We start from the raw sequence: 25,973 nt of genomic DNA, 5'->3' as shown, positions 1-25,973 counted from the left end.
CTATAGAATTTGTAAAGATTCATAGTTCTTTTTTTTCCTCCCCCTAGTACTGGGGATTGAACCCAGGGACTTCACCACTGAGCTACAACCCCCATCCCTTTTGTTTTTTGGTTTTGATTTTTTGGTACTGAGGATTGAAACCAAGGGTGCTTAACCACTGAACCACATCCCCAGTCCTTTTTAGTTTTTGAGATAGGGTCTCACTGAGATGCTTAGGGCCTCACTAAATTGCTGGCTTTGAACTCAGGATCCTCCTGCCTCAGCCTCCTGAGCTGCTCAGATGACAGGTGTGCACCACTGTGCCTAGCCCAGATTCGTACATTTTTAAGTAATTTAAAATAAAACAACTTTATCATCGTTCTCCTCCCCTTAATCCTGAAAATGTTTTAAATTATCAATGACTCAAGATTATATCTCTCATCCCCATGTAAGTTATCAGAATCAAAATGGAGTCACATCAAATTAACAAATTTGGAACCAGAAGGCCATGAAGGAAAAGTCCTCATACACATGCTTATGACAGAATCTATGCAAGGAATTCCTTAAAACTGTACTATTCCACACAAGCCAGTTGCAATAATCCTGGTATGCTGTTTACACAAGGACATTTGCATAACAATGGCTGTCTCCATCAATGCATTAACACCAGCTCCTGTAATCAAGGTCTTTGTTTCAAGATAGCTTATGTGGACTTCTCCATTTTCTAACACTTCTACTCTTTTAAAACTTCCCCTTTGCCTTAACCACTTTGGAAGCACCTATGGTTCACCACAGCATGTACATTCAGGATTGCATGTACCTGCTAGTTACAAATAAACCCTGCTTTGGAGAGCTGGAACATGTTAGGCATTTTAGGCTGATACTCTCAATGACACAAAATTGATCTCACTGTTTTATGTGTCTGTTTCATACAGACCCTTTCTTGTTTTAAGTGGATTTGAACTGGACTTCAAAAGAATACAGAATAAAATGCTGTAAAAATACTGTACATATCTTTCTAATATGTCCTCATATGCTAGATGAGAATACCACCACTGCCACTAGTTCTGTGCTGAGATCTCTTCTCCATGGTGAGATCTCTACTCCATGGTGAGGTAAGTAATGTGGTGGGCATACCACTCCACCAGTTTAACACATTATAATCCCAAGTTTTCAATTCTGTGACTATTTCAATAAAATTGACACTTAAAATAGGTTGAAAATCATAATCTAAAGTTTATATATCCTTATTTATCCTATGAATTTTTCATATATATATATGAAATAAATATATTTTTCCAAATGCTCAAATCACTCACCTATTTATTACTTTTCTCAAGAGAACAGAACTGTAAAAGCATAATGTTATTTCAAAAGTTACCATAAGTGGTGTATTTACTGCCCAATTTCTTTCATTGGTTTTGCTCATCTGGGATGATGGGACTTAATAGGTTAATTGATTTTATCTATTTTATCCCATTTATGTTCACTACTCAATGTTCATCTCCAGGATGTCTCTCTTTTTTTTTTTTTTTTTTATAGAAACATTTATAAAAGCAGTCATCTTTTAAGATACTTCTATAGAAAATTTCTCAATGAGTCATTTATATCCATAAAGATTTTGGTGGATGGTCAAGTTGCAACATAAGAATGAATGATTTGACTCTACTAGACCATGGAACCAAAACAGAGAGAGCCATGGATCTGCCCAATTGGTCATCTGTAAAGGAATCCACAATACAAGTCCCTAACAAGCAAGAAATAATAAGGGAAGGGACAGAAACAAAAGTCAGTCTCAGACATAAGTTATAAGGATTCTAGTTAAAAACAACTTCTGCAGAGTCAGGAAAAACATCTGTAACACATGCAATGCTTGCAGATGTCTCAAAAATAGGTATTTCTGAGGAAGCCCCAATTTGAAGGAGCTTATCTAAGAATGAAACAAACTCATGCCTGCAAAGGGACAAAAGCCCAGAAAAGGGTTAGCAAGCTGCTTTACACGTCTCACGCTGGGACTGAATAAATTTTTCAAATTAGAGCTCCCTCTGAAAAAATACTGCCAATCTACCAAGGGCCTTCTGATAGTGCTTATGAATGAACTATGCATAGCTTTTAAACTTGTCTGCTACTAATAAAGGCTCTCTTTGAATTAAATACTTTTGGATTCCAGGAAGGGAAACTGAAGAGTGTTTTACTGTTCTCAGTATCCTCAAGCCTAAGTCAATACCAACAAATAAGTTCCTCACCTTTCTGCCTTTCCAGGAGCAGGAAACAAGACTAGGAAATCAATTGCCAGGGCATACATCTATGAATGACTGATGCTGACACCTCCATATTTCAGATCTTGTAGCAAGTAAGTCACTATATGAACTATACTTAGTAATATTTCTAGAATTATTGACTCAATTCTATTAGAACTTTCCTCAAAGTTCAGTTTAAATATGGATCCTATAATGTTTAGAACCACAAGGGTCATCTAGGCTGACTTAACTTATACCCAGAAACAACCTACCAATTGATATTCAAATGCATAAATAAATAGATGAAGCTATTAATGGAAAGGACATTGTATCCTAAGGCCATTAAGAAAAATGAAAGACTGCTAAAATATTTCAACGAAATATATAAATTTATATTTTAAAAAGTTCTTATAAATCAGTAAGAAAAAGTATTACTCATCTAATGGGCAAATGAGCAAAGAGCATGAACTGGCAAATTATGAAAGGAGAAATACAAATGGCTTACAATTAGGTCAGAAAAAAATCTGACCTCAATTGTAATAAAAAGGGCAAATGAACAAAAAAAAAAAAAAAAAAAAAAAAAAAGAATGTCATTTTCACTTCTCAAATTGGTTCCAAAAAATTGATAGTACTTAGTATGTATAACGAACTCAGAGAAATGATATTTTCACTTATTATGGCTAATTCTACAACGCTTTTAGAGTGAGATCTAGCAATGCATAGCAAAAGTCTAAAGGATATACCTGTCTTTTGACCTAACAATCTATACTTAGGAATTCATTTTAGGGAAATATCATAGATATTTGAAGAAACTGAATTGTACAGATGTTCTCTGAAGTTTTCTTACTAGAGGAAATATTATAATAAATTTATTTGTTCAACAACAGGTAATTAAAGAGAGAGTGAACAGAGAGCCTGGGTAAATTCATTTGAAATTATTTAGAACAGTAAGAAAGAAAATTCACTTTGAAGTGAGTTGGGAATAAAGGAGGTTATGTATACAAAAAATGGAATGCATGTTTGCCAATAATATTAAATGTTAAAGGCCATATACCTCAATGTTAACAGAGTTATATGTGGATTATATTTGTTTATGTTGGTATTTCAAAGTCTTTTTTTTTCTTTTCTTGTACCTGCTTGTTTTTTAAAGAAAACACATGATAGTCCTAAGGAATCTGATTTCAGTAAGGGTGACACAAATATAAAGAGAAACTGAATATGAAAGTATCTAATAAAATTAAATTCCATTCCATATGTAAACCAGTGCTACTAACACAGCTGCAAAAAAGCAAGGAAATTAAAATCCATGGCTATAAACAGTAGATGACATTTTCCCCTGGCACACAGATTAAATTGACTTTTCCTCAAGAACCTTCTTCCTGGACATCAGAAGTGAATTATTTAATGTTTAAAAGGAAAACAACATCATCACTTAAATTATACTTAAGTGAAAGGAGTGGAAAGTATTTTGTGCACTTAGTGATTAAAAGAAAGGGGAAAATATTCATAGAAGTCTGCAAATGAATATTTAGGAAATAAGAACAAGAAAACAGTCCATCATTTACGGATCAAATCTTACTGATGAATAAAACTGGTATGTGTATGATGGGGGAAAGGACTTCACCTATTCTGAGTTGCTCTGCCTTGTTAAAGTTCTCCTGATTGGAAATAAATATCACTTGGGAAAAAAAGGAATACTAAGCCAATTTGTATTTTAATAAAGCATCCAACTCACATTTTTTTTTCCAAATAAAGTAATTACATGTATTTCTGAATTGAAAGCATGCAGCTCAATTATGTAATTGCCTAACAGTTTATGTGGGCACTGTTGGATCTTATCTGGTCTCAAGGGGACATAATCCTGAGTTTCTGTGGCTGTGATGATGTATTTACTCAAGAGAAGGAACTGACTGGAGCTGACAGCACAGGGACCCACAAGTAAACATCATTTACATGTGGCTGTTTAATTAGTCATTTACCCAAGAGATCAGAGTAAATATTTTTAATCTTTACTAAACTCTGAATCAAGTAATTTCTAACAGAGCTTTCTTAAATTTTGAAAATCACTTACTTTTAAGATTTTATCTAAAAGAGAGATATTTCACCCAAAGTATTTACTAAATTTGTATATTGTTTCAATACACAAAACAACTAAAAGATACTTTATTTTGCTACTCATAAAAGGATGGTGAGGGTTGGGGATGCAGCTCAGTAGTAGAACTCCTGCTTAGCATGTGTGAGGCCCTGAGTTTGATTCCCAGCACCACACACACACACACACACACACACACACACACACAGTGTAAACCTAAACAGTTTGAGAGTTCACAAAAACATTTTAAAATATTTTTTTTAGTTGTTAATACACCTTCATTCTATTCATTCATGTATATGTAGTGATGAGAATCAAACCCAGTGCCTCACACAAGCTATGCAAGCTCTGCCACTGAGCCACAACTCCAGCCCCAGAAAAACATTTTTAAAATTTCTGAAGTTCACAAGGCTTGCCTTGCTTCTATCATTTTGGTAACATTGTTTCTTTGGGGCTGTGCATTTCTTCAGCCACCTCTAAAGGTTTAAATGTTTGAGAAACTGTCTTTTCCATTAAAAAAATATATATATATATATATATATGCATACATATAAACACACACACACACACACACACACACACACACACACACAGTTTTCAATGGATTTTTTAAATTTCATCTATTTATATGTGGTGCTATCGATCCCAGGATCTCACACATGCCAGGCAAGGGCTCTACCACTGAGCTGCAACTCCATCCACTGCCTTTTCCACTTTTAAAGATAGGTTTTGGATGAATTTGTTAGTACATTTTATGATTGTCACTAAGATGAGATCACAATAATTCAAAAAGGAATAAAAATCTACTGGGGGAGACAGAATATTATTTGATTCATTAGTTATTAGTTGGGCAGCCTTCTTTCCCACTAATAATGAAGGTATTATTTGAAAAAATTATGAGTAGGTTGGTTGTTTAGAAGTTGGAGCATGTTTTCTAATATAAACAATGCCTTTTAAAAAATTAGATAATAAAGGGAAGTCAACCTTAACATGGCTGAGATATGATTTACTTAGAATGAACAAAAATGGAAAGCAACGTTGTTACAAAAGAGTGCTAAAATGAAAAATGGAAACAATATTCTTAAATCAGCTGTGCACAGTGGAGTCAAGTCTGTAACCCTAGCAACTCAGGAGGCTGAAGCAGGAGGACTGCAAATTTGAGGCCAGTCTTGGTAACTCAGTAAGTTGATAGGTTATTTACTTAGTTGCATACAATGCAGTAAATGAAAACTCACAGGAAGGATATGCACAAGATTATCTCTGAAGATGGGCATGTAATCTATTAAAGGGCACACAGGGGGCTCTATCTATATCTGCAATAATTTATTTCTTTCCCCCTAAGGAAAAGGTAGGGGGAAGGATTAGCAGAGGGGAGGGGTCAGACTAGAAAAAGAACAGGAGAAAAGAACAAATGATGAGTGAAAGTTGGAGGGCAGAAGAAATGGGGGAAGGACTGGTGGGTTATGGGCATGGATTGGTGGGTGCATCCTATTCTGTATACAGATGTGTGTGAAAATGCTTAAAGAAAAGTCCTTCTACTTTCTTTTAATTGGAGGGTAAGGAAAGGAGGGGCTTGAGGAGGACAGAAGGTGCTCTGAAAGGCTTGAGGAGTGATCCCAGATGCTTTAGAAGGCATAGTCACATGGGTATGTGACTTCGAGATAAGGGGTAGCAAGGCTTGCTCTGGGAGGGACACATGTAGGATCCTTGAACTATATGGATGATAAAAACAAACAAAACAATACAAAAAACAAACCAAACAACCAATTTAGAAATCAGAAAATCTTGTGTTATATATAATGGAAAAAATCATACACTGAAACAAGACCTAGTCATATGACATTCAACTTTGGAGAAGAAAGGCGTTTTCCTGAATGAGACTTTTCAGGGAATGATATATACTATGATGGAAACACTCAATCTGGGTTTCTTGTTCCTCTTCTTGTGCTTTCCTCAGGAATTTGCTCATTGCTCCATTTTCTATTTAGCACGCTCAAACTCTCCCTCTGCACCAGCTCATAAGTAAGGCTTTTCCTTTCTCTTGCCCAAACCATGGCAGGGCTCCCTCTTTTACTGCCTCAATCCCAAAATAATTAGATAAAATTCCCTAACGGACTACAGAAATCATTTTATAGCACTGCCCAAACACTTCCAGTAGCTCTCTAAAATCTACTAACTGAACAAAGTCTCTCTAGCCTGGGGCCACAGTGGTGCACAATATGGCCCACAACAACATGTTTGACTCCTTTCCACCATCTCCAACCTTGAGCCTACATGCAGCCACAAACATGGCTATACTACCTGCATATGTATTGGATTTCCTGTTTAATCTTTGGCTCCTAATATTTCTTCTCTGTTGCCCCAGTCATCCTCTCCTACTCTTATCCTATCAAAAGGCTGTCTCTTTTAAGGGTCACCTCACTTGTTCATCCATCTTAAAATCTGGCCTCACTGCTTCTCCAAGTGGTTTGGCTCCTTTATCTGAAGGCCCATATTCTTTGCCATTTTCTTATTACACATACCCTGCTAGGTCATCCCCTAGGAGGGGGCTATATTTTCTAGGATCTGGGCTGGTTTCTTTGTATTTTAATGGATCAATATGTGTTTGCTGAATTAACATGAATGACTTTATAGTTTTTTAAGTTTGGAATAAAGACAGAAAACCAAAAGGTTATAAGATACCTCTAAATTCCTTGGAAAATGTTATGTAAATATGTGTACTAGGTTACCTCTATGACCTAAATTAACATGTCAGAAGTTGGGAATTACTCCACAAAATATCATGCAAAAGGTCTTGGATAAGAAAATTTAAAAATGCACCATCAAGCACAAAACTTCATTTGCTACTTTTCTTTATTGTTTCAAATATGTCAACCATTCTTAAGAAAATAATATTTCCTCAAGTGTGTAACTGTATAATCTTGAAACTTAAAAAAAATGACTAACCCTTTTCCTCTGGTCCACAATTTTGATGAAGAAAACAGGTTACTCACCTCTTCTTCCAGAGGATTATCATGTTCTTTCAAGGTGGTAATATACTGACCCAAATGCGCCCTCAGTAAGTCTGAGTCTGGGACTTGTTCAGATCTGTAAAACAGAAATAGAAGATACACCATAGATTTGTAGCATTGTATTTCCACATTTATTTATTTATTTTCTTATTTTTACAGACTGCATATCAATTCATTGTACACAAATGGGTACGACTTTTCGTTTCTATGGTTGAACACGATGTAGATTCACACAATTCATGTAATCATACATGTACATAAGGTAATAATGTTTGTCACAGTCCACTATCTTTCCTTCCCCCAACCCCTCCCAACCCACTTCCCTCTACATAATCCAAAGTTCCTCCACTCTTCTCTTACACCCCACCCCCCATTATGTATCATCATTCACTTATCAGAGAAAACATTTGGCCTTTGGGTTTTGGGGGTTGGCTTATTTCACTTAGCATGATATTCTCCAACTCCATCCATTTACCAGCAAATGCCATAATTTTATTCTTCTGTGTGGCGGACTAGTATTCCATTGTGTATATATACCACAGTTTCTTTATCCATTCAACAACTGAAGGGCATCTAGGTTGGTTCCACAATCTAGTTATTGTGAATTGAGCAGCTATAAACAATTAATGTGTCTGCTTTACTGTAGTATGCTGATTTTAAGTCCTTTGGGTATAAACTGAGGAGTGGGATAGTTGGGTCAAATGGTGATATTCCCATATTTTTAAAGTCAAGTTAGCAGGAGAAAGTTTATCCAGAAAAGTCTGGAACCAAACAAATTCTGGATTAAAGAAACTTTTTTCTTTTTTTTTTTTTTTGGTGGTGCTAGGATTGAATCCAGGGCCATTTTCATGCTAGGTAAGCACTCTACCAACTGAGCTATATCCCCAGTCATGGACTAAAGAAACTTTGAGCTTTAAGTTCAAGTATCTTTTTTTTTTATTTTAAAGTTTTTGGTTCTGATTTCATTGCTAAATGAGCATTCTCAACTTTGGCTAAACACAGAACCACCTGGGAAGCTTTATAAAATCTGATGCCTAATATTCTTAAAACAGAGTCTAATGGAATTGGCCTATGGTGTGGCCTGACCATTGGGTTTTTAAACTCATGGGGTGATTCTAAAGTGTAGCCATGAACTTTGGAAGCCCCTATAATTAAAAGAAAGTAGAAAGACTTTTTTTTTTTTTTTTTTTTTTTTTTTTTTAAGTATTTCACACATTCCTATAAGCAGTGTAGGAAGTACTGTGTGAATGGCCAATCTCCTAAGTGTTTTTAAGAGAACTAGAACACATTTGTTACACTTTCACTATGGGCTGCTTACAATTTAAGAAAAAAATTGAGATACTATTAGCATAAAGTTATATTTTGCTATGCAGCCAGTGATATTATTAAACTAAAAGCAACCAGTATCCTTTAAAGAAATGTCCCATTCTATGGTTGCAGGAAATGTACAAGATGAACCTGGAACACCCTGCTGTACCAGCAAATAAAGAAGCTCTCAAAGATTACTGAGTCATGTCAAAAAGACTTAGGAGCTATCATCTTGAAGGGGCTCTCGCTGGGCAAAGATGGGACAATCTGAGCCATAAAAAGAATAATAACTGAAACATAGTGTGTTCATAAAAATCCACAAGTTCATTTTAAAATAAATAAAAATAAAACTTTAAAAAATAATAAACCTTTGGATTCAGCCCTAAAAAATCTTGTCACATGTATGACATACATGAATCCTGAGGACATTATGTTTTAAGAAATAAACTGAGACAAAAAAAAAAGACAAAGACCATATGATCCACATATATGAGACACCTAGAGTAGTCAAATTTGTAGAGTGAAAAAGGAGAAATCAGACCTGAGGAGAGGGGAAATGGAGAGTTGTTTAATAGACATTGAATTTTATAAGATCTGGAAAACTGCTCAACAACAACGACAAACGCACACACAAACACACGCGCTTAAAACTACCAAATTACAGAGTTAAAATTTTTGAGAATGCTTGTTTAGCAATGAAATCAGAACCAAAGAAATAATAAAAACTTCTGGAGGCTGTGAAAGCAGCAACTTATTATTCTGGAAATTGGTCTAAAAAAGGATTGAATCAAGCATTAATCCTGACTCTCTAGTAAAAAATGCAGTTCAAAGTTACTAAGTAGTTGATGAGGAAAAGTTCCTCCAATAAACGCAAAAGAAGGTTCAAGTTAGAAAAGTCACCAATTTTTAAGCCCAAATGAAGTGCATCTAGGAAAGGATCACATTTTGTGAAAATTATATAACAGTACACTTTTATACTGGAAGAGACAATCTGCCAACACAGTCTCAACATCACTAACAATGTGATAATCAGAAGTCATATGCTGCCTGAGGAGATAGAATGATAAGTATCAGTGTCACCTACAACATCCTTTTGTCAAAACACTTAGTCTGGAACATAATAACATTTCTGGATCTAACCATCAGTTTAGAGGTAATAGTGGGAGAGAGAGGAACTGGTTAATAAACAATACCACAAAAACGTAACCAGCCAAATCTAGCATGTGAATTTTCCAGGATAAATGACCAAACTCCTTTAACAAACTGAGGGTATGAAAAAAACAGAAGAAGAGAATATTACAAAATTTTTAAAAAGAGATTTTAAGAGACCTACCAACAAATTGTAACAAGAGGACCTTATTTGGGTATCTGATTCAAACAAAACAAATGTAAAAAGACACGGATTAGGTAAACTAATTGAAATCTAATTAGATAACTAAATTAATATCTAGTCTTTGGATAACTAAAGAATTTTGTTTATATCAAGTCCTTATATGCTAGCAATATAAGTATTTGTAAGTGAAGTGATATGATGTCTATTTTAAATTACTCAAGAGAAGAATGGAGGTGAGGGAAGAAATAAAACAAGACTGGTGAACTGCGGACAGTTGATGGGGCTGAGTGACAGGTATGTGGGGCTTCAAATGTTTAAAAAATTTCCAAGTAAAAAGTTTAAAAAAGGGTACTAATATCTGACACTTACTCTGAAATACACAGAAGTAAGAGACTGATAAATGGACAGAATGATGGATAGAAAGATACATATGAGGGTGCATTAAAACATCAATGCAGAATCAGAGTGGTAGATGTTCACTTTTCAGTATGCTTGCAATTTTTCACAGTAAAATGTTTTAAGTTGCTTCATTGTCATTTGGTATCACTGCCTATGCTCCTCGAGGGTATGTTGACTCCTTTGTCCTCACTGCCCTCTAATGGGGAGGGTTATGGTTTTCCTGTCACCACAGGGCCATGCTGGGCTCTGCCCTCATCAAGATTAAGGTCCCAGTCTCACACATGCTCTGAAAACCAAGTGTCAGAGACCCTTTCCCTTATTTTACTATTATAATTAATATCAGCTTCCTTGGAACAGAAATAAAGTTCAAAAAAAATGTTTAGAAGGGCTGGAGGTATAGCTCAGTAGTATAACATGTGTCTAGTATGTGTAAGGCCCTGGGTTTGATCCCCAACACCAAGAAAAATCAATTTAAAAAATTAATTAAATGGGGAAAAAAAGTAAGGATAGGTACAATTCAAATTTTTAAAAAAATATATCTTCTTATAACATTTGCCTGACCCCACTCTAGTTTTTACCAAGGTTTGAAAAAAGTGGGATAAATCAATGGAATCCTTTAACTTATGGAAAAGCTTCCAAAGATGATTCTAAGGATTCTCATTTGATAGAAAGCCCTTTCAGCAACTTGCCTTTCCTGGTTCCTACTATACCTCAATGATGTAAAAATAAATAAATAAATAAAAAATAACATTCAATTCCTTTGTTCTGACTCCATGCAAGAGATGAAGACAGCTTTACATCTATATTTAGTTTCTCACTAGATTCCACTACTGAGAAAATGCACTGACTAGTCTCTAGCAAATGCTAGTCTATTCAGCAGTTATATTTCTCATAAGTCACTTACGTTTCTGAAAGCAAATTTAAATTGTGGTTTTCTGCAGAAGCAAACCAAGGTGAGACTCTGGCTTACTATCACTCTAGCCAACTGCAACTGCCCTTTGGATGCCAGCATCCAAGAACTAGTTAAGGTCTTCAATTATTATACTTATTTCCCACAAAAGGACAAAACTAATCAACTGATTTGCTCATGGTCAAATAGCAAATGAGCTGTTAAAGTATGTATAACAGAACCAAGATGGTGGACAAGAGAGAGGTTGTGTTCCTTAACTTGGGATTCAAGCAGAGGAAAATCTGTTGCTCTGTGAGGCAATCTTTGCAGCTCATCCATCCCCTGCTGTTCACACAATTCGTCCACCAAGATAACCTGCTGCTGCCAGCATATCGCCTACTTTTTGAGTGCAGATCTCTCACTGACTGCCGCCTATCATACACTATTGGCTCATCTGCCTGCCTCTTGCCTGACCATTGCCTGCCTTTCACCTATCCATCACCCACCACCCAAGGCCCACTGCCGATGGTCCACCATTAGCTGCAGGCTGCCTGAAGATAGCCAGAGGATTACCTGCTGCCTGTTGCTGCCTTGAAGTCCATTGTCACAGTACCTGCAGGTTTGGTTACATGTGGCTGCCGCCATTTGGGGACAACAGCCAGGACCTGCAGGACCCCTGGTTTGACTGACAGGGGCCAGCCTCCAGGACCCCCAGCCTGACGAATGCACCCCACCCTCAAGGTCCCTGGCCTGACTGTCTGTGCCCCTTGCAGACTTGGAATCTGCATCCCGTGCTGTGGCTCCCCATTTGCCAAAACATTTGGAAGCCAATGCAGCCATCTCAGATTATACTGGAAGCAGAAGCCGCCAGCTTTAGGTGGGGCAAATCCTATCCTGAGAGCCTGCTGGAGACTGGAAGCTCATTGTCAGGTACCTCTCATGCATCAGGCTACTGAAGACTGGAAGGTTTGAATAGTATATGACTGTTATAATGTAGATTTTTTTTTTGTTCATCATTTTGAAAGATTTTTAGTTTTTATTTCTTTATTTTTCTTGCTATTTTCCTTTTGTTTACCTGTTTCCTCACAGTCTTTTTCTCACTTTTCTCATGCTAAAAACCAACTTCTTTTGATTCTACTTGCACACTTCCTACAGTCTAGCACTGCTATATACTCTTTTCTTATCCCATTAACAGTTATATCCTACAACCCTCTGCATCCTCTTTGTCCACCATTAGAAACTGTAGACCTCACTGCATATCTATTTGTTATACTACGGATAATAATCAAACTCATCCTCTCTGTTTATTATGACAATACTATTAATGTCTTCTTAGGGGCTATTTGGTTTAGGGGTGCATATTGTCTGTACTGGGTGGTGCTAATATTGATCTTCCCCTTAAAGAAGAGGTTTTGGAAACCTGCAGGGTTACTGTAAACCTATGGGGGAATCTGCAATACCCCTGGATCTGCACTGCTAGAGGGAAAGATACATGATCAATGAAAAAACAAGGGAAGAAAGTGTTCCAAACAAACCAAGATTCTATATTAATAGAATCCAATGACAGCATGGTAGAAGAAATGTCAAAAAAGGAGTTCATAATATACATCATAATTAAAATGATCTGTGAAGCAAAGGATGAGATATGAGAGCAAATGCAGGCAATGAATGATCACTCCAATAAACAGTTGAAAAAGCAACTGCAGGAAGCAAAAGATCATTTCAATAAAGAGAGATTCTGAAAAAAACAAACAGAAATCCCTGAAATGAAGGAAACAATAAACCAAATAAAAAAACTCAATAGAAAGCATCACCAAAAGACTTGATAATTTGGAAGACAAAATCCCAGACAATGAAGACAAAATATTTCACCTTGAAAATAAAATTGACCAAACAGAGAAGATGGTAAGAAATCATGAATGGAACATCCAAGAACTATGAGACATTGTGAAAAGACCAAACTGAAGAATTATGAGGACTGAGGAAGACACAGAGATACAAAGGAAGGAACAACCTACTCAATGAAATAATATCAGAAAATTTCCCAAACCTGAATAATGAAATGGAAAATCAAATACCAGAGGCTTACAGAACACCAAAAGTACAAAATTACAACAGATCTACACCAAGGCACATTATAATGAAAATGCCTAACATTCAAAATAAAGATAGAATTTTAAAGGCTATGAGAAAAAAGCATCAGATTACATATAGGGGGAAACCAATACAGATATCAGCAGATTCCTCAGCCCAGATCCGAAAAGCTAGAAGGACCTGGAACAACATATTTCAAGCTCTGAAAGAACATGATTGCTAACCAAGAATCTTATATCCAGTAAGACTAACTTTCAGATTTTAGAATGAAATAAAATCCTTCCATGATAAAAGTTAAAAGACTTTGCAAATAGGGCTAGGGATATAGCTCAGCTGATAAGAGTGCCTGCCTCACATGCACAAAGCCCTGGTTCAATCCCCAAGACCACAAAAAAAAAAAAAAAAAAAAAAAAAAAAAAAAAGACTTTGCAAATAGAAAGCCTGTGCTACAGAACATTCTCAACAAAAACAAAATATTCCATGAGAACAAAATGAAATACAACAATGTAAATCAGCAAAGGGAGGAACTACCCTAAAGGTAAAGCCAATCAAAGGAGAAACCAAGCCAAGTTAAAAACCAAAAATAAGCCAGAATGACCAGGAAAACAAATCATATCTCAACATAACCCTGAATGTTAATGGTCTAAACTCATCCATCAAAAGACATAGACTGGCAGACTGGATTAAAAAGAAAGACCCAACAATATGCTGCCTTTAAGAGACTCATCTCGTAGACAAAGACATCTACAGACTAAAGGTGAAAGGATGGGAAAAAACATATCACGCACACATATCAGTAAAAAAGCAGGGGTTTCCATCCTTACATCAGATAAAGTGAACTTCAAGCCAAAGCTAGCCAGAAGTGATAAAGAAGGACATTTCATACTGCTTAAGGGAACCATAAATCAGGAAGACATAATGATCATAAATATTTATGCCCCAAACAACGGGGTATCCATGTATGTCCAACAAATCCTCCTCAATTCCAGGAACCAAACAGAATACAACACAATAATTCTGGGTGACTTTAACATACGGTTCCCATCACTGAACACATCTTCCAAACAAAAACTGAACAAAGAAACTATAGAACTCAATAACACAATCAATAATTTAGACCTAACAGACATATATACAATATTCCATCCATCAACGAACTAATACACTTTCTTCTCAGCAGCACATGGATTCTTCTCTAAAATAGACCATGTGTTATGCCACAAAGCAGCCCTTAGTAAAAACAAAAAAATAGTGATACTACCTTGTACTCTATCAGATCATAATGGAATGAAATTAGAAATCAATGATAAAATAAAAAATAGAAACTACTCCAACACCTGGAGACTAAATAATATGCTATTGAATGAAGCATGGATAACAGAAGACAGCAGGGAGGAGAATTTTTTTTTAAAATTCTTAGAGGTAAATGAGAATGACGATACAACGTATCAAAATCTATGGGACACTGTGAAAGCAGTACTAAGAGGAAAATTCATTGCATGGAGTGCATTCAAGAAAAGAATAAAAAGTCAACAACTAAATGACCTAACACTACATCTCAAAACTCTAGAAAAAGAACGGAAAAACACCAAAAGTAGAAGATAGGAAATAATTAAAATCAGAGCTGAAATCAATGAAATTAAAACAAAAGAAATAAAAAAATTGACAAAACAAAAAATTGGCTTTTAAAAGTAAATAAAATAGATAAACCCTTAGCCACACTAACAAAGAGAGAGAAAACTCAAATTACTAAAATTCGTGATGAAAAAAGGAAATATGATAGACACCACTGAAATACATAACATAATTAGAAGCTACTTTGAAAATCTATACTCCAACAAAATAGAAAAATTTCAAAGATATTGACAAATTTTTAGAGACACATGATCCTCCCAAACTGAACCAGGACAACATACACAATTAAACACATCAATTTCAAGCAATGAAATAGAAGAAACCATCAAAAGCCTACCAACCAAGAAAAGCCCCGGACCAGACGGATTCTTAGCTGAGTTCTACAAGTCCTTCAAAGAAGAACTTATACCAAGACTCCTCAAAGTATTCCATGAAATAAAGAAGGAGGGAACTCTTCCAAACTCACCCTGATACCCAAGCCAGACAAAGATCCATCAAGGAAAGAAAACTTCAGACCAATATCTCTGATAAACATAGGAAAGGAAAGAAAGGGGGGAAGGATAGTGAACTGTGACAGACATTATTACCCCATGTGCATGTATGATTACATGAATGGTGTGAATCTAGCTACATCGTGTATAACCACAGAAATGAAAAGTTGTACCCCATTTGTGTACAATGAATCAAAATGCAGTCTGTAAAAAAAAAATTAAAAAAATAAAAAAGAAGAACATACAACATCTAGGATTTGTGATTTCTGCACAGCTAAACCAACCCTTAAAGCCCCAAACCAAGTTTTCCTGCAGATTTATTTCAATACACAGTAGGCAAGAAGTGTAAGAATCATGGCTATCCTTGAATGGAGTCTTGCCTATCACTCTACATAAACACACCAAATCGGGAACTGCAATGTGGTACAAAGAATTTAAATGATCTTTTCTTTTTTATTTTACAATTGGAAAATGTGTAACACTTATGCCTCACAGAAAAACAAAACAAAACGACAACCACCACCACCACCAACACCACCACCACAAAAAAAAACAGGAAAAAATGCCATGAATGCCCCATAAAAAAAGTTTTATGTTAGGTATTGATGTACTTCTTTAAATTTTTAAAAATCTAAAGACTTCCTTTATTTTATTTTTTTTAATGTGGTGCTAAGGATCAAACCCAGTGCTTCATGCTAGGCAAGTGCTCTGCCACTGAGTTCTAGCTACAGTCCTCCTCTAATTTAAAATATAATAAAAGAACTGTAAATTATGTATAATTAGTTTCATATTCTTAATACGGCTTCTAATCAGAAAACTACAAGTTAAATATATCAGCATTTTCTAATTACGAGTGTTTTATAATATTGATAATTTTACCAAGGTTTTTAATGAAAAGTAGCAAATATTTTGAATTTTATTCTGAACATAGGCAGACTCATTTTAAGCCTGAGTTTAAGAGCATAATATATCTGAAAGTAGCCACTAGTAGAGACAATTAGTTGCACCTGGAAAAAAATGAACAGATGGTGGGTAGTCTCATGTTTTTCACACATGATAAAACTAATGTTAAAATAAGTTTTCCTGGAAGTTATAATGAACAAAATTTTTAATCAATTACCCAAATGACATGGGTCATATTTTAATAATTCTTAACTGTCTAAAGTAATAATGGTCCTCCACCTGACAGTAAAAAGGTTTTCATATGAAGGTCTTTGAACATTTAATCCTTGACATAACATAAATCAATAATAATGATAGCGGTGGTTTTGAACTTTTTTCTTCTTCATTCTGTGAGCATGAATTCAGAAATCTTCACATTATATTCTAGAGTATGCCCCACTTTACAGTAAAGATAAAGAAAGATGCAACTGCTGTTGTTTGGTCAGGGGCTTGGCAGGGCCACTGCCACATTGAACATGGCTCTATCTGACAGGCTTTAAGGATTTCATTACCTGCTAGAGCCTTTCCATCTTGCCTGGATTAGAATTCTATGACATCAGAGACTATTAACAAATCAAAGTATGGCTGGTGATTTAGCTTAACACTAGAGTACCTGCCTAGCATGCCTGAGGCCATGGGTTCAATCTCCAGAATGGGACAAAATAAAAAATAGATCATTCTCCCCAAATCAGTGTTTCTGGAATAGTTGATTAAATTGGCTGGTTGACTATCTGGACTCAGGATAAGATCACAAACCAGAGAGGAATATTTCACTTAGGGCAGTTTCCAGCAAGAACTCCTGGATGTTAGGGGATTCAGCAAGTAGCTAGTATAAGGAGGATGGGGAGAGGGGGAAAGAGGTCACTTGCTGATTAAAGTCTGTTAGAAAGAATCTGTATTTCAAAACCTGACTGATTATCTTTCATAGGTCAAACACAGTTGGTACTTATTCCAAGGCCAGGGAGTGAACAAGTGAAAATCAGGGTGCAGAATAAAACAGCATCTCTAGAGACAACATATGTGGCAATTCTAATCGTAACAGAACATAATGCTGACAGCAGACACCATTTCTGACTTCTTTATCTGGCTTTAAAAAATTACTGTGGTAAAAAAACAGTTCTGAAGTCTCCAGATATTAATTTTAATTTGTGTTGGTCATAAAGAAGTATTGCTTCTTATGGAAGGCTGATTTATATGTAACTATAGATCAATAGTCCTGTAAAATGCAACCTTCTATAATGGAAATCAAGGCTGTACAATGAATGTTGAAAAACTTGAACAATTGTTAGTCTAGTCATCTTATCACCCACAATCTCAGTTTGGCAGCCTGAGTTAAAAGAGTCACATGATGAATCATTTAGGATAAAAAGTCAGTTTCCACAGAGAATTATGAATGCAAATAGGCTTTCTATGACACATACCACACTATTTGGTTTATGCCAAATAATACATAAACAGATATAAAAGGCAGAGAGAAAGAAGCAGGAGATCAGTTAAAGAGCCTTGCAATGCATCATCCCCAAACAACTGTGGAGCTCCTCCCATGACAGCTTCTTCCACCACTTTGTGGAAGAGCATTTTAAGATCACTTTTCTTTCTGTAAAGAAAATGCAGTTGTCCAGCCCTATTTGTACCATGAGCATAAAACAAAGTTTTACATGAAAGGTGGAGATGGTGTTAGATGAGAGCTGAGCAGACCCAAAGTCATTGGTTCTCTTAGCCAAACACATAGGATGGGTTTTCAGAGATAAGCATTTACTGACTACTCCTGGGTAATAATTTGTTCTCTGCTAGTAAGCAGTGTACATATATTTTAATAAGAGAAAATATAGTCAGTCCTCCCACCAAAAACAGGAGTAGGACATTGATAACATTTATGCTCTACTATTGAGCTACAACCCCAGTTCTTTTTATTTTGAGTTAGGGTTACACCAGGCTTGTCTTGAACTTGTGATCCTCCTGCCTCAGATTCCCAAATAGCTGAGATTATAGTTTTGTGCCACTGTGCCCAGACACATTTGTGATACTATGCACGAAATGGCCCAGATGCCACAAAGTTTTGAGGCCATGAATAGAAACTCAAGACTATCTAAACAGTGGGTGGAAGGTATGGAATAGATTTCTGACTGACACAGAAAGGAGGTCTAAGAATCTTGACCTAATACGTGCCTGCTACCCTGGAAACCATTATCCCTCTATCTCATCCAGTCTTATGGTTATTTAAGGTACACCCTTAGGGTGGTGGCTCTCAAACTGGAGCAAGCAGAATCCTCTGACGAGTTCATTAAAGTCCAGATGGCTAAGTCCCACAGTCAAAGTTCCTGAGTCAGTGTTTTGGGATGGGGGTCTAAGAACTCAATATTTGTAACAAGCTCTCAGATCTTGTTGATGCTGCTGGCCCAGAGATCACACTTGAATCAGCTAGGCTGACCTTGAGAATCTGGGAAAACATCTGGGACTTGGACTTGCTAAGGACTTCCATCTAGCTATGTGTTATTTACCAGGACATACAAATACACTAAAAGCCTCCCTGCTTCTCCAGTCAAAGCAAGCGCTTTTCTGTATCCCTTAGTTTAAGTACAAATCTAAATCAAACACTGCTACTAGCAGGCACTGAGTGGATAAGTCCAGTTAACAATTAGAAACAAATACATTTACAAATAAATGGATAGGGAAGTCCATGAAAACGTTATATTGATGACTACAAGTATGTATCCCCCAGCAGGCAGTGTGGACTAGTATTCTGCCACTTTGTGATCCTTTTGATTTTGAAGCATTGGGAACAAGAATGGCTGGCTATCCTACCACAGCAGCAATAACATGCCAGTAATACCTGACTTGCTTTTCATTGCTGCTGCCCTCAGTTAAGAGTCTGGAAAGCTAGTGAAGGACAGCTGCCCTGTGAGCTTCAAGGTCTTCTTTCAGAATGTCACTGTGATTACAGGGCCTATAAAATAAAACAGGTGCTGCTAGGAGGAGTTTATTTAAGCACAAACTGCCAGCTTCTAGAATCTATGGTGGTTTGCTGTGGTTTATTGAAATATATCTGTAATATAATCTAGACATAAAAATGCAGCAACTATACTGTCTCTCAACAAAGATGTAAAATAGGGCAGTTTGAAAAACTTGTTTGTCTGTGGCAGTTTTAAATCCATCTGAAGAAGTAACTTTTAACCCTTTGAAGACTTTAATGATGTTCAAATCCATAGCTGGGCAATCTCATTTCACATGCCACAACTGATAGGAATGCTAGATAATCTTAACAGCATAAAAGGTTAATTTCATATTGTCAATCATAACAAAGTTAGATCTCTACAACTCACATGAAATTTACTTAAATTGTCACTACTAAGAAATTGAAAACATGGCTGAAGTATAGGTTACACACTCTATTTCTAGATGCCACTGCAGTAACATTCTTTTTTGGGGGGGGGGTTACTGGGGACTGACCCCAGGGGTGCTTAACCACTGAGGTACACCCCAGCGCTTTTTATATTTTATTTAGAGGCAGGGTCTTGCTGAGTTGCTTTAGGGCCTTGCTAAGTTACTGAGACTGGCTTTAAACTCACAAATCTCCTGCCTCAGCCTCCCAAGTAGCTAGGATTAAAAGTGTCTGCCACTGTACCTGGCAGATTTTCCATGAACTCAGAAAGAAAAGTAAGGCTAAGAGGAAAGGTAACCACTGACAAGTGAGAGAACCTTATAATTTGGTCACTGTTTTAGGTTAGGTGTACCACTATATCATAGTAGTCTCCAAACAGATTGGGTTGTGACTACCTTTTAAAATAGGTCTATATGCTGAATTCTACAAGACCTTCAAAGCAGAATTTATACCAATACTCCTCAAAGTATTTCATGAAATAGAAAAGGAGGGAACCCATCCAAATTCATTTTATGAAGCCAGTATCACCCTGATACCAAAAGCAGACAAAGACACATCAAGGAAAGAAAACTTCAGATCAATATCCCTGATGAACACAGATGCAAAAATTCTTAACAAAATTCTGGCAAATTGCATAAAAAAATATTAAAAAAGATAGTGCATCATGATCAAGTGGGGTTCATCCTGGGGATGCAAGGCTGGTTCAACATCCGGAAATCAATAAATGTAATTCACCCCATCGACAGACTTAAAGAATCATATGATTATTTCAATAGATGCAGAAAAAGCATTTGATAAAATACAGCACCCCTTCATGTTCAAAACACTAGAAAAAATAAGGATAGTAGGAACATACCTCAACAAGGTAAAGACTATCTATGCTAAGACCAAGGCAGACATCATTCTAAATGGAGAAAAACTGAAAGTATTCCCTCTAAAACCTGGAACAAGACAGGAATGCCCTCTTTCACCACTTATATTCAACATCATCCTGGAAACTCTAGCCAGAGCAATCAGATAGATCAAAGATATTAAAGAGATATGAATAGGAAAAGAAGAAATCAAACTATCACTATTGCAGATGACATGATTCTTCATTTAGAGGATCCAAAAAATTCTACAGAAAGCTTCTAGAACTCATAAATGAATTCAGCAAAGTAGTAGCAGGATATAAAAACAACACTCATAAATCTATGCATTACTAGTCATAAGTGATGAATTTCCTGAAAGAGAAATTAGGTAAATTACTTCATTCACAATAGCCTCAAAATAAAAAATAAAAAATAAAAAATACTTAGGAATCAATCTAACAAAAGAGGTGAAGGACCTCTCCAATGAAAACCACACACCACTAAAGAAAGAAATTGAAGAAAACCTTAGAAGATGGGAAGATCTCCCATGTTCTTGTATAGGCAGAATTAATACGTCAAAATGGATATACCACCAAAAGTGCTATACAGATTCAATGCAATTCCAATTAAAATTCCAATGATATACTTCATAGAAATAGAGAAAACAATCATGAAATTCATTTGGAAGAATAAGAGACCCAGAATAGTCAAAGCAATCCTCAACAGGAAGAATGAAGCAGCAGCAGGTATCACAATACCAGACCTTCAACTATACTACAGAGCAACAGTAACAAAAATGGCATGGTACTGGCACCAAAATAGGTAGACCAATGGTATGGAATAAAGGATACAGAGACAAACCCACATAAATACAGTTATCTCATACTAGACAAAGGTGCCAAAAACATACAATGGAGAAAAGATGGCCTCTTCAACAAATGGTGCTGGCAAAACTGGAAATCCATATGCAGTAAAAGGAAATGAAACCCCTATCTCGCACCCTGCACAAAACTCAAAATGGATCAAGGGCCTAGGAATTAGACTGGAAACACTGCACCAAATAGAAGAAAAAGTAGGCCCAAGTCTTCATCATGTTGGCTTAGGACCAGACTTCCTTGACAAGACTCCCAGAGTGCAAGAAATAAAAACAAGAATCAATAAATGGGATGGCTTCACAATAAAAAGCTTTTTTTCAGCACAGGAAACAATCAATAATGTGAAAAGAGAGTCTTCAGTGTTGGAAAAAATCTTTACCACATGCACTTCAGATAGAGCACTAATCTCCAAAATTTATAAAGAACTTACAAAACTTTACACCAAAAATACAAAGAACCCAATCAATAAATGGAGTAAGGAACTGGGCAGATGCTTCACAGAAGAAGATATATAGGTGATCAACAAATACATGAAAAAGTGCTCATCATTTCTAGTAATTAGAGAAATGCAAATCAACCCCCCCCCCCGCAAGGTTTCATCTAACTCCAATTAGAATGGTTATTATCAAGAACATAAGCAACAAAAAGCGTTGGCATGGATGCGGGGGAAAGGTACACTCATACATTGCTAGTGGAGTTGCAAATTTTGTGCAGCCACTCTGGAAAGCAGTATGGAGATTCCTTAGAAAACCTGGAGTGGAACCACCATTTGACTCACCTATCCCACTCCTTGACCTATAACCAAAGAACTTAAAATCAACATACTACAGTGACACGGTCACATCAATGTTCATAGCTGTTCAATTCACAATAGCTAGATTGGGGAAACAACCTAGATGCCCTTCAACAGATGAATGGATAAAGAAAACTGTTGTATATTTACACAATGGAATATTATTCAGCCATAAAGAATAATAAAATTATAGCATTTGCAGATAAATGGATGGAGCTGGAGAATATTATGCTAGGCTAAGTAATCCAATCCCCCAAAAAACAAAGGTTGAATACGTTTTATTTGATAAGTGGATGATGATACATAACTGGGGGTAGGGGGTAAGGGAAGAATGGAGGAAGGTTGGATTCTGTAGAGGGAAATGAGGGGTGGGGAAAGGGAAGGAAAGATAATGGAATGAGACAAACATCATTACCCTATGTACGTGTGTGATTACACAGTGTGACTCTACATTGTGTACAACCAGAGAAATGAAAAGCTGTACCCCATTCGTGTACAATGAATAAAAAATAAAATAAAATAAAATAAAATAGGTCTGTATTGATGGAGGGAAGCATGATTCTAAAACACTATGGGAAAAGGTATCAAAAACAACACAATGAGTCAGGCATGGTGGTGCATGCCTGTAATCCCAGTGGCTCAAGGAGGCTGAGGCAGGAGGATTGAAAGTCTGAGACCAGCCTAACTAATTTAGGGAGGCCCTAAGCAACTTAACGACCCTGTCTCAAAATAAAAATTAAAAAGGGGATGTGGTTCAATGGTTAAGTGCCCCTGGGCTCAATCCCTGGTATGAAATACACACACACACAACACATACAAAAAACCCCCAAAACAAAACAAAACAAAACAAAACAAAACAAAAAACCAACACAGTGTTTTTACTTTAGAGGAGTTGATCACATTGGGAATATTTTTCCATATTTTCTACTGGTGCATTATAATTATGTTTTTGCAGTACTAGGGATTGAACCAGGGGTGCTCTACCACTATGCTACATCTTCTCCAGCCCCTTTTTATCTTTTATTTTGAGACAGTGTCTTGTTAAATAGCTCAGGTTGGCCATGAACTTGTGATCCTCCTGCTACAAGACTCTAGACTAGTTGAGGTTACAGGCATGTGTCACCACACTTGGCTTGGTGCATTATAATTATGCATAATAGTGACAGTTGTTGTTACATATTTGTACATGATATAACAATATACAGTTGGAACCTAGGATTTGTGGCTCAGTGGTAGAGCGCTTGCCTGGCATGCATGAGGCACTGTGTTTGAGCCTCAGCACCATATATAAATAAATAAATAAAATAAAAGTCCACAAACAACTAAAAAAATTTTTTTAAAAATATATAGGATTATACACATACACATAGTTGGGAATATTCAACATGTGCTGCAAAAAGATTATTTACAAATCAGCTTATAAAGCAATATAGTAATTTACAAAATATTCCTCATTGCTAATTAGTATTACAGTTGCATAAGTTACTGAATCTATTTAATGGTCATATGTCTGATACCACAAAAAGGACAGAGGAGATGTGGTCCATCTGCTAAGAGGGTGAGGTACAATTGTGGACTCAGACCCTGTGATGGATCCTCTGCCTGTGAGTTTTGCTGCCCTAAAACTTTCTGACTCCAGTCCCATCTGACTTATTTTACATATGAAAATCTCTTGCTACTTTGGTAAAATCTAGATTTTTTAAAAAATTTAATTTATTCTAATTAGAACAGTAGAATTCTACATGACAGAATGCATCTGGCACCTTGTACACAAATGGAGCACAACTTCTCTTTCCTCTAGCTGTACATGGTGCAATCACACCAGTACTCTAATCATACATGTATATAAGGTAATAATATCTGTTTCATTCTATATCCTTTCCATCCCCACTGCCCCACACCTCCATTTACTCCCCCTGCACAATCCAAAGTTCCTTCATTCTTCCCTGCCCTCCCCGCCAGCTGCCCTGCACTATGGATCAGCATCTGTTGTTTATCAAAGAAAACATTTGGCTTTGGTTTTTTGGGAGTGGCTTATTTCACTTAGCATGATATTCCCCAGCTCCATCCATTTATTGGCAAATGACATAATTTCATTCTTCTTCAAGGCTGAATAATATTCCATTGTGTACCACATTTTCTTTATCCATTCATTTGTTGAAGGATATCAAGGTTGGTTCCATAGTTTAGCTACTGTGAATTGAGCAGCAATAAACACTGATATGGCTGTGTCACTGTAATATGCTGATTTTACGTCCTTTGGGTATAAACGGAGGAGTGGGATAGCTGGGTCAAATGGTGGTTCCATTCCAAGTTTTCTGAGGAATCTCCATACTGCTTTCCATAGTGGTTGCACCAATTTGCAGTTCTACCAGCAATGCATAAGTGTGCCTTTCCCCCCACATCCTCGCCAGCACTTACTATTGCTTATATCCTTGATAACTGCCATCTTTAGTCTTCCTGGAAAACTTAAATTCCCAGAAGAATACCTACCCTTACCTCCCAAGAGGTAAACCAATTTCAGAGTAGTTAATGACAGCATATCATCAGTGGTAAGAGACCATCAGACTAGCAGGAGTTATGAAATAAGAGAGAGAGAGGTCAAGATCCCTGGAGTGGCTGGGGAGATAGCTCAGTTGGTAGAGTGCTTGCCTTGCAAGTACAAGATCCTGAGTTCAATCCCAGCACCACACACACACACACACACACACACAAAAAAAAAAGATCCCTGGAGTCCAAAGTATCTGACTAAAAGGGAGGAACTTTATGCCAGTCAGATTTTAGAGTGGAGAGTAGGGGGGGTAATATTTGAGGCCAAGGAATGACACAGGTAAAGTGAAGCAAAGTGACAGGAAATGTCAGGGTAAGGGGGTGTGAAGACCAGTCAGAGAGAAAAGTTTGACTGGGTGGGAGTTGCTGTTGGTGGTATAGGATAGTATCAGAAATAATTTTAACATGAAACTTTGACAGAATATAGCAATAAATTCACGGATTTCTGATCCAATTCTTGATTCTCGAAAGCAGTGTTTTTGAGAGGGTTTAGCCTAGCAGTCTTACACAGACAGAGTTGGTGAGGAGATGAAACAAAGTCCTTTTGAAATTAAAAGCTCCCAAGTGTTTCAGCTCCTGAATTTCCTTATACTGAGAATGAAAACTAAAACAACCCCATTTGGAGCGGGCATCTAGGAAGCTAAATCTGACATGTTCACTAACAAAGCCTAGTCAAATCTACATATGCATATATCTCCTGGTTTTTGTTTCCATAAATTAAAACTGCTTCTGTAAGACTGGCTGAGATCTGACTGCTTCTCCCCAGTGGGATAAAACTGCATTAAATTCAATTTTCCTTTTCATATTGTTTGCCTATTCCTTAGTGTGGGTGGAGGCTGAACCCTACCACCAACCAGGATCCAGGCAGGTTTTCTGGTTTGGCAGTCAGATAGTTTGCAGAGGTAAGTAGGTTAAGTGTGAGAAGGAGGCAGGTGATCACTGCCTATTGGGAAGATAATGGAGAAGGCTAGAGTTGGAGCTCGGGCTGGCTGCTGGTGGGGCTGGGGCTACAGAGAGCTGGGGCAAGTGCCCCCATCAAAGGGTCAATCACCCTCAGCTCCTACTGTGTGTCCCAGTAAGGCGAGATCTTCCTATTTCTTAAGAGGAGC

The 25,973-nt window shown here is 36.7% G+C and overlaps 1 protein-coding gene across 3 annotated transcripts in view; it reads right to left on the bottom strand.

Annotated features, from left to right (window-relative positions):
- Positions 1–25,973, bottom strand: part of Kiz (kizuna centrosomal protein) — a 128,982-nt gene that overhangs the window by 33,912 nt on the left and 69,097 nt on the right. For all 3 annotated transcript variants that reach the window (XM_047540090.1, XM_047540089.1, XM_047540091.1), the window contains one exon: positions 7,305–7,398. In XM_047540090.1, the coding sequence (XP_047396046.1) occupies positions 7,305–7,398 (94 nt within the window). The remainder of the gene's footprint in view (positions 1–7,304; positions 7,399–25,973) is intronic.

This window comes from Sciurus carolinensis, chromosome 2 (assembly GCF_902686445.1).
Source record: "Sciurus carolinensis chromosome 2, mSciCar1.2, whole genome shotgun sequence".
Classification (NCBI taxonomy): domain Eukaryota; kingdom Metazoa; phylum Chordata; class Mammalia; order Rodentia; family Sciuridae; genus Sciurus; species Sciurus carolinensis.
This window is presented reverse-complemented; position numbering and strand designations above follow the sequence as displayed.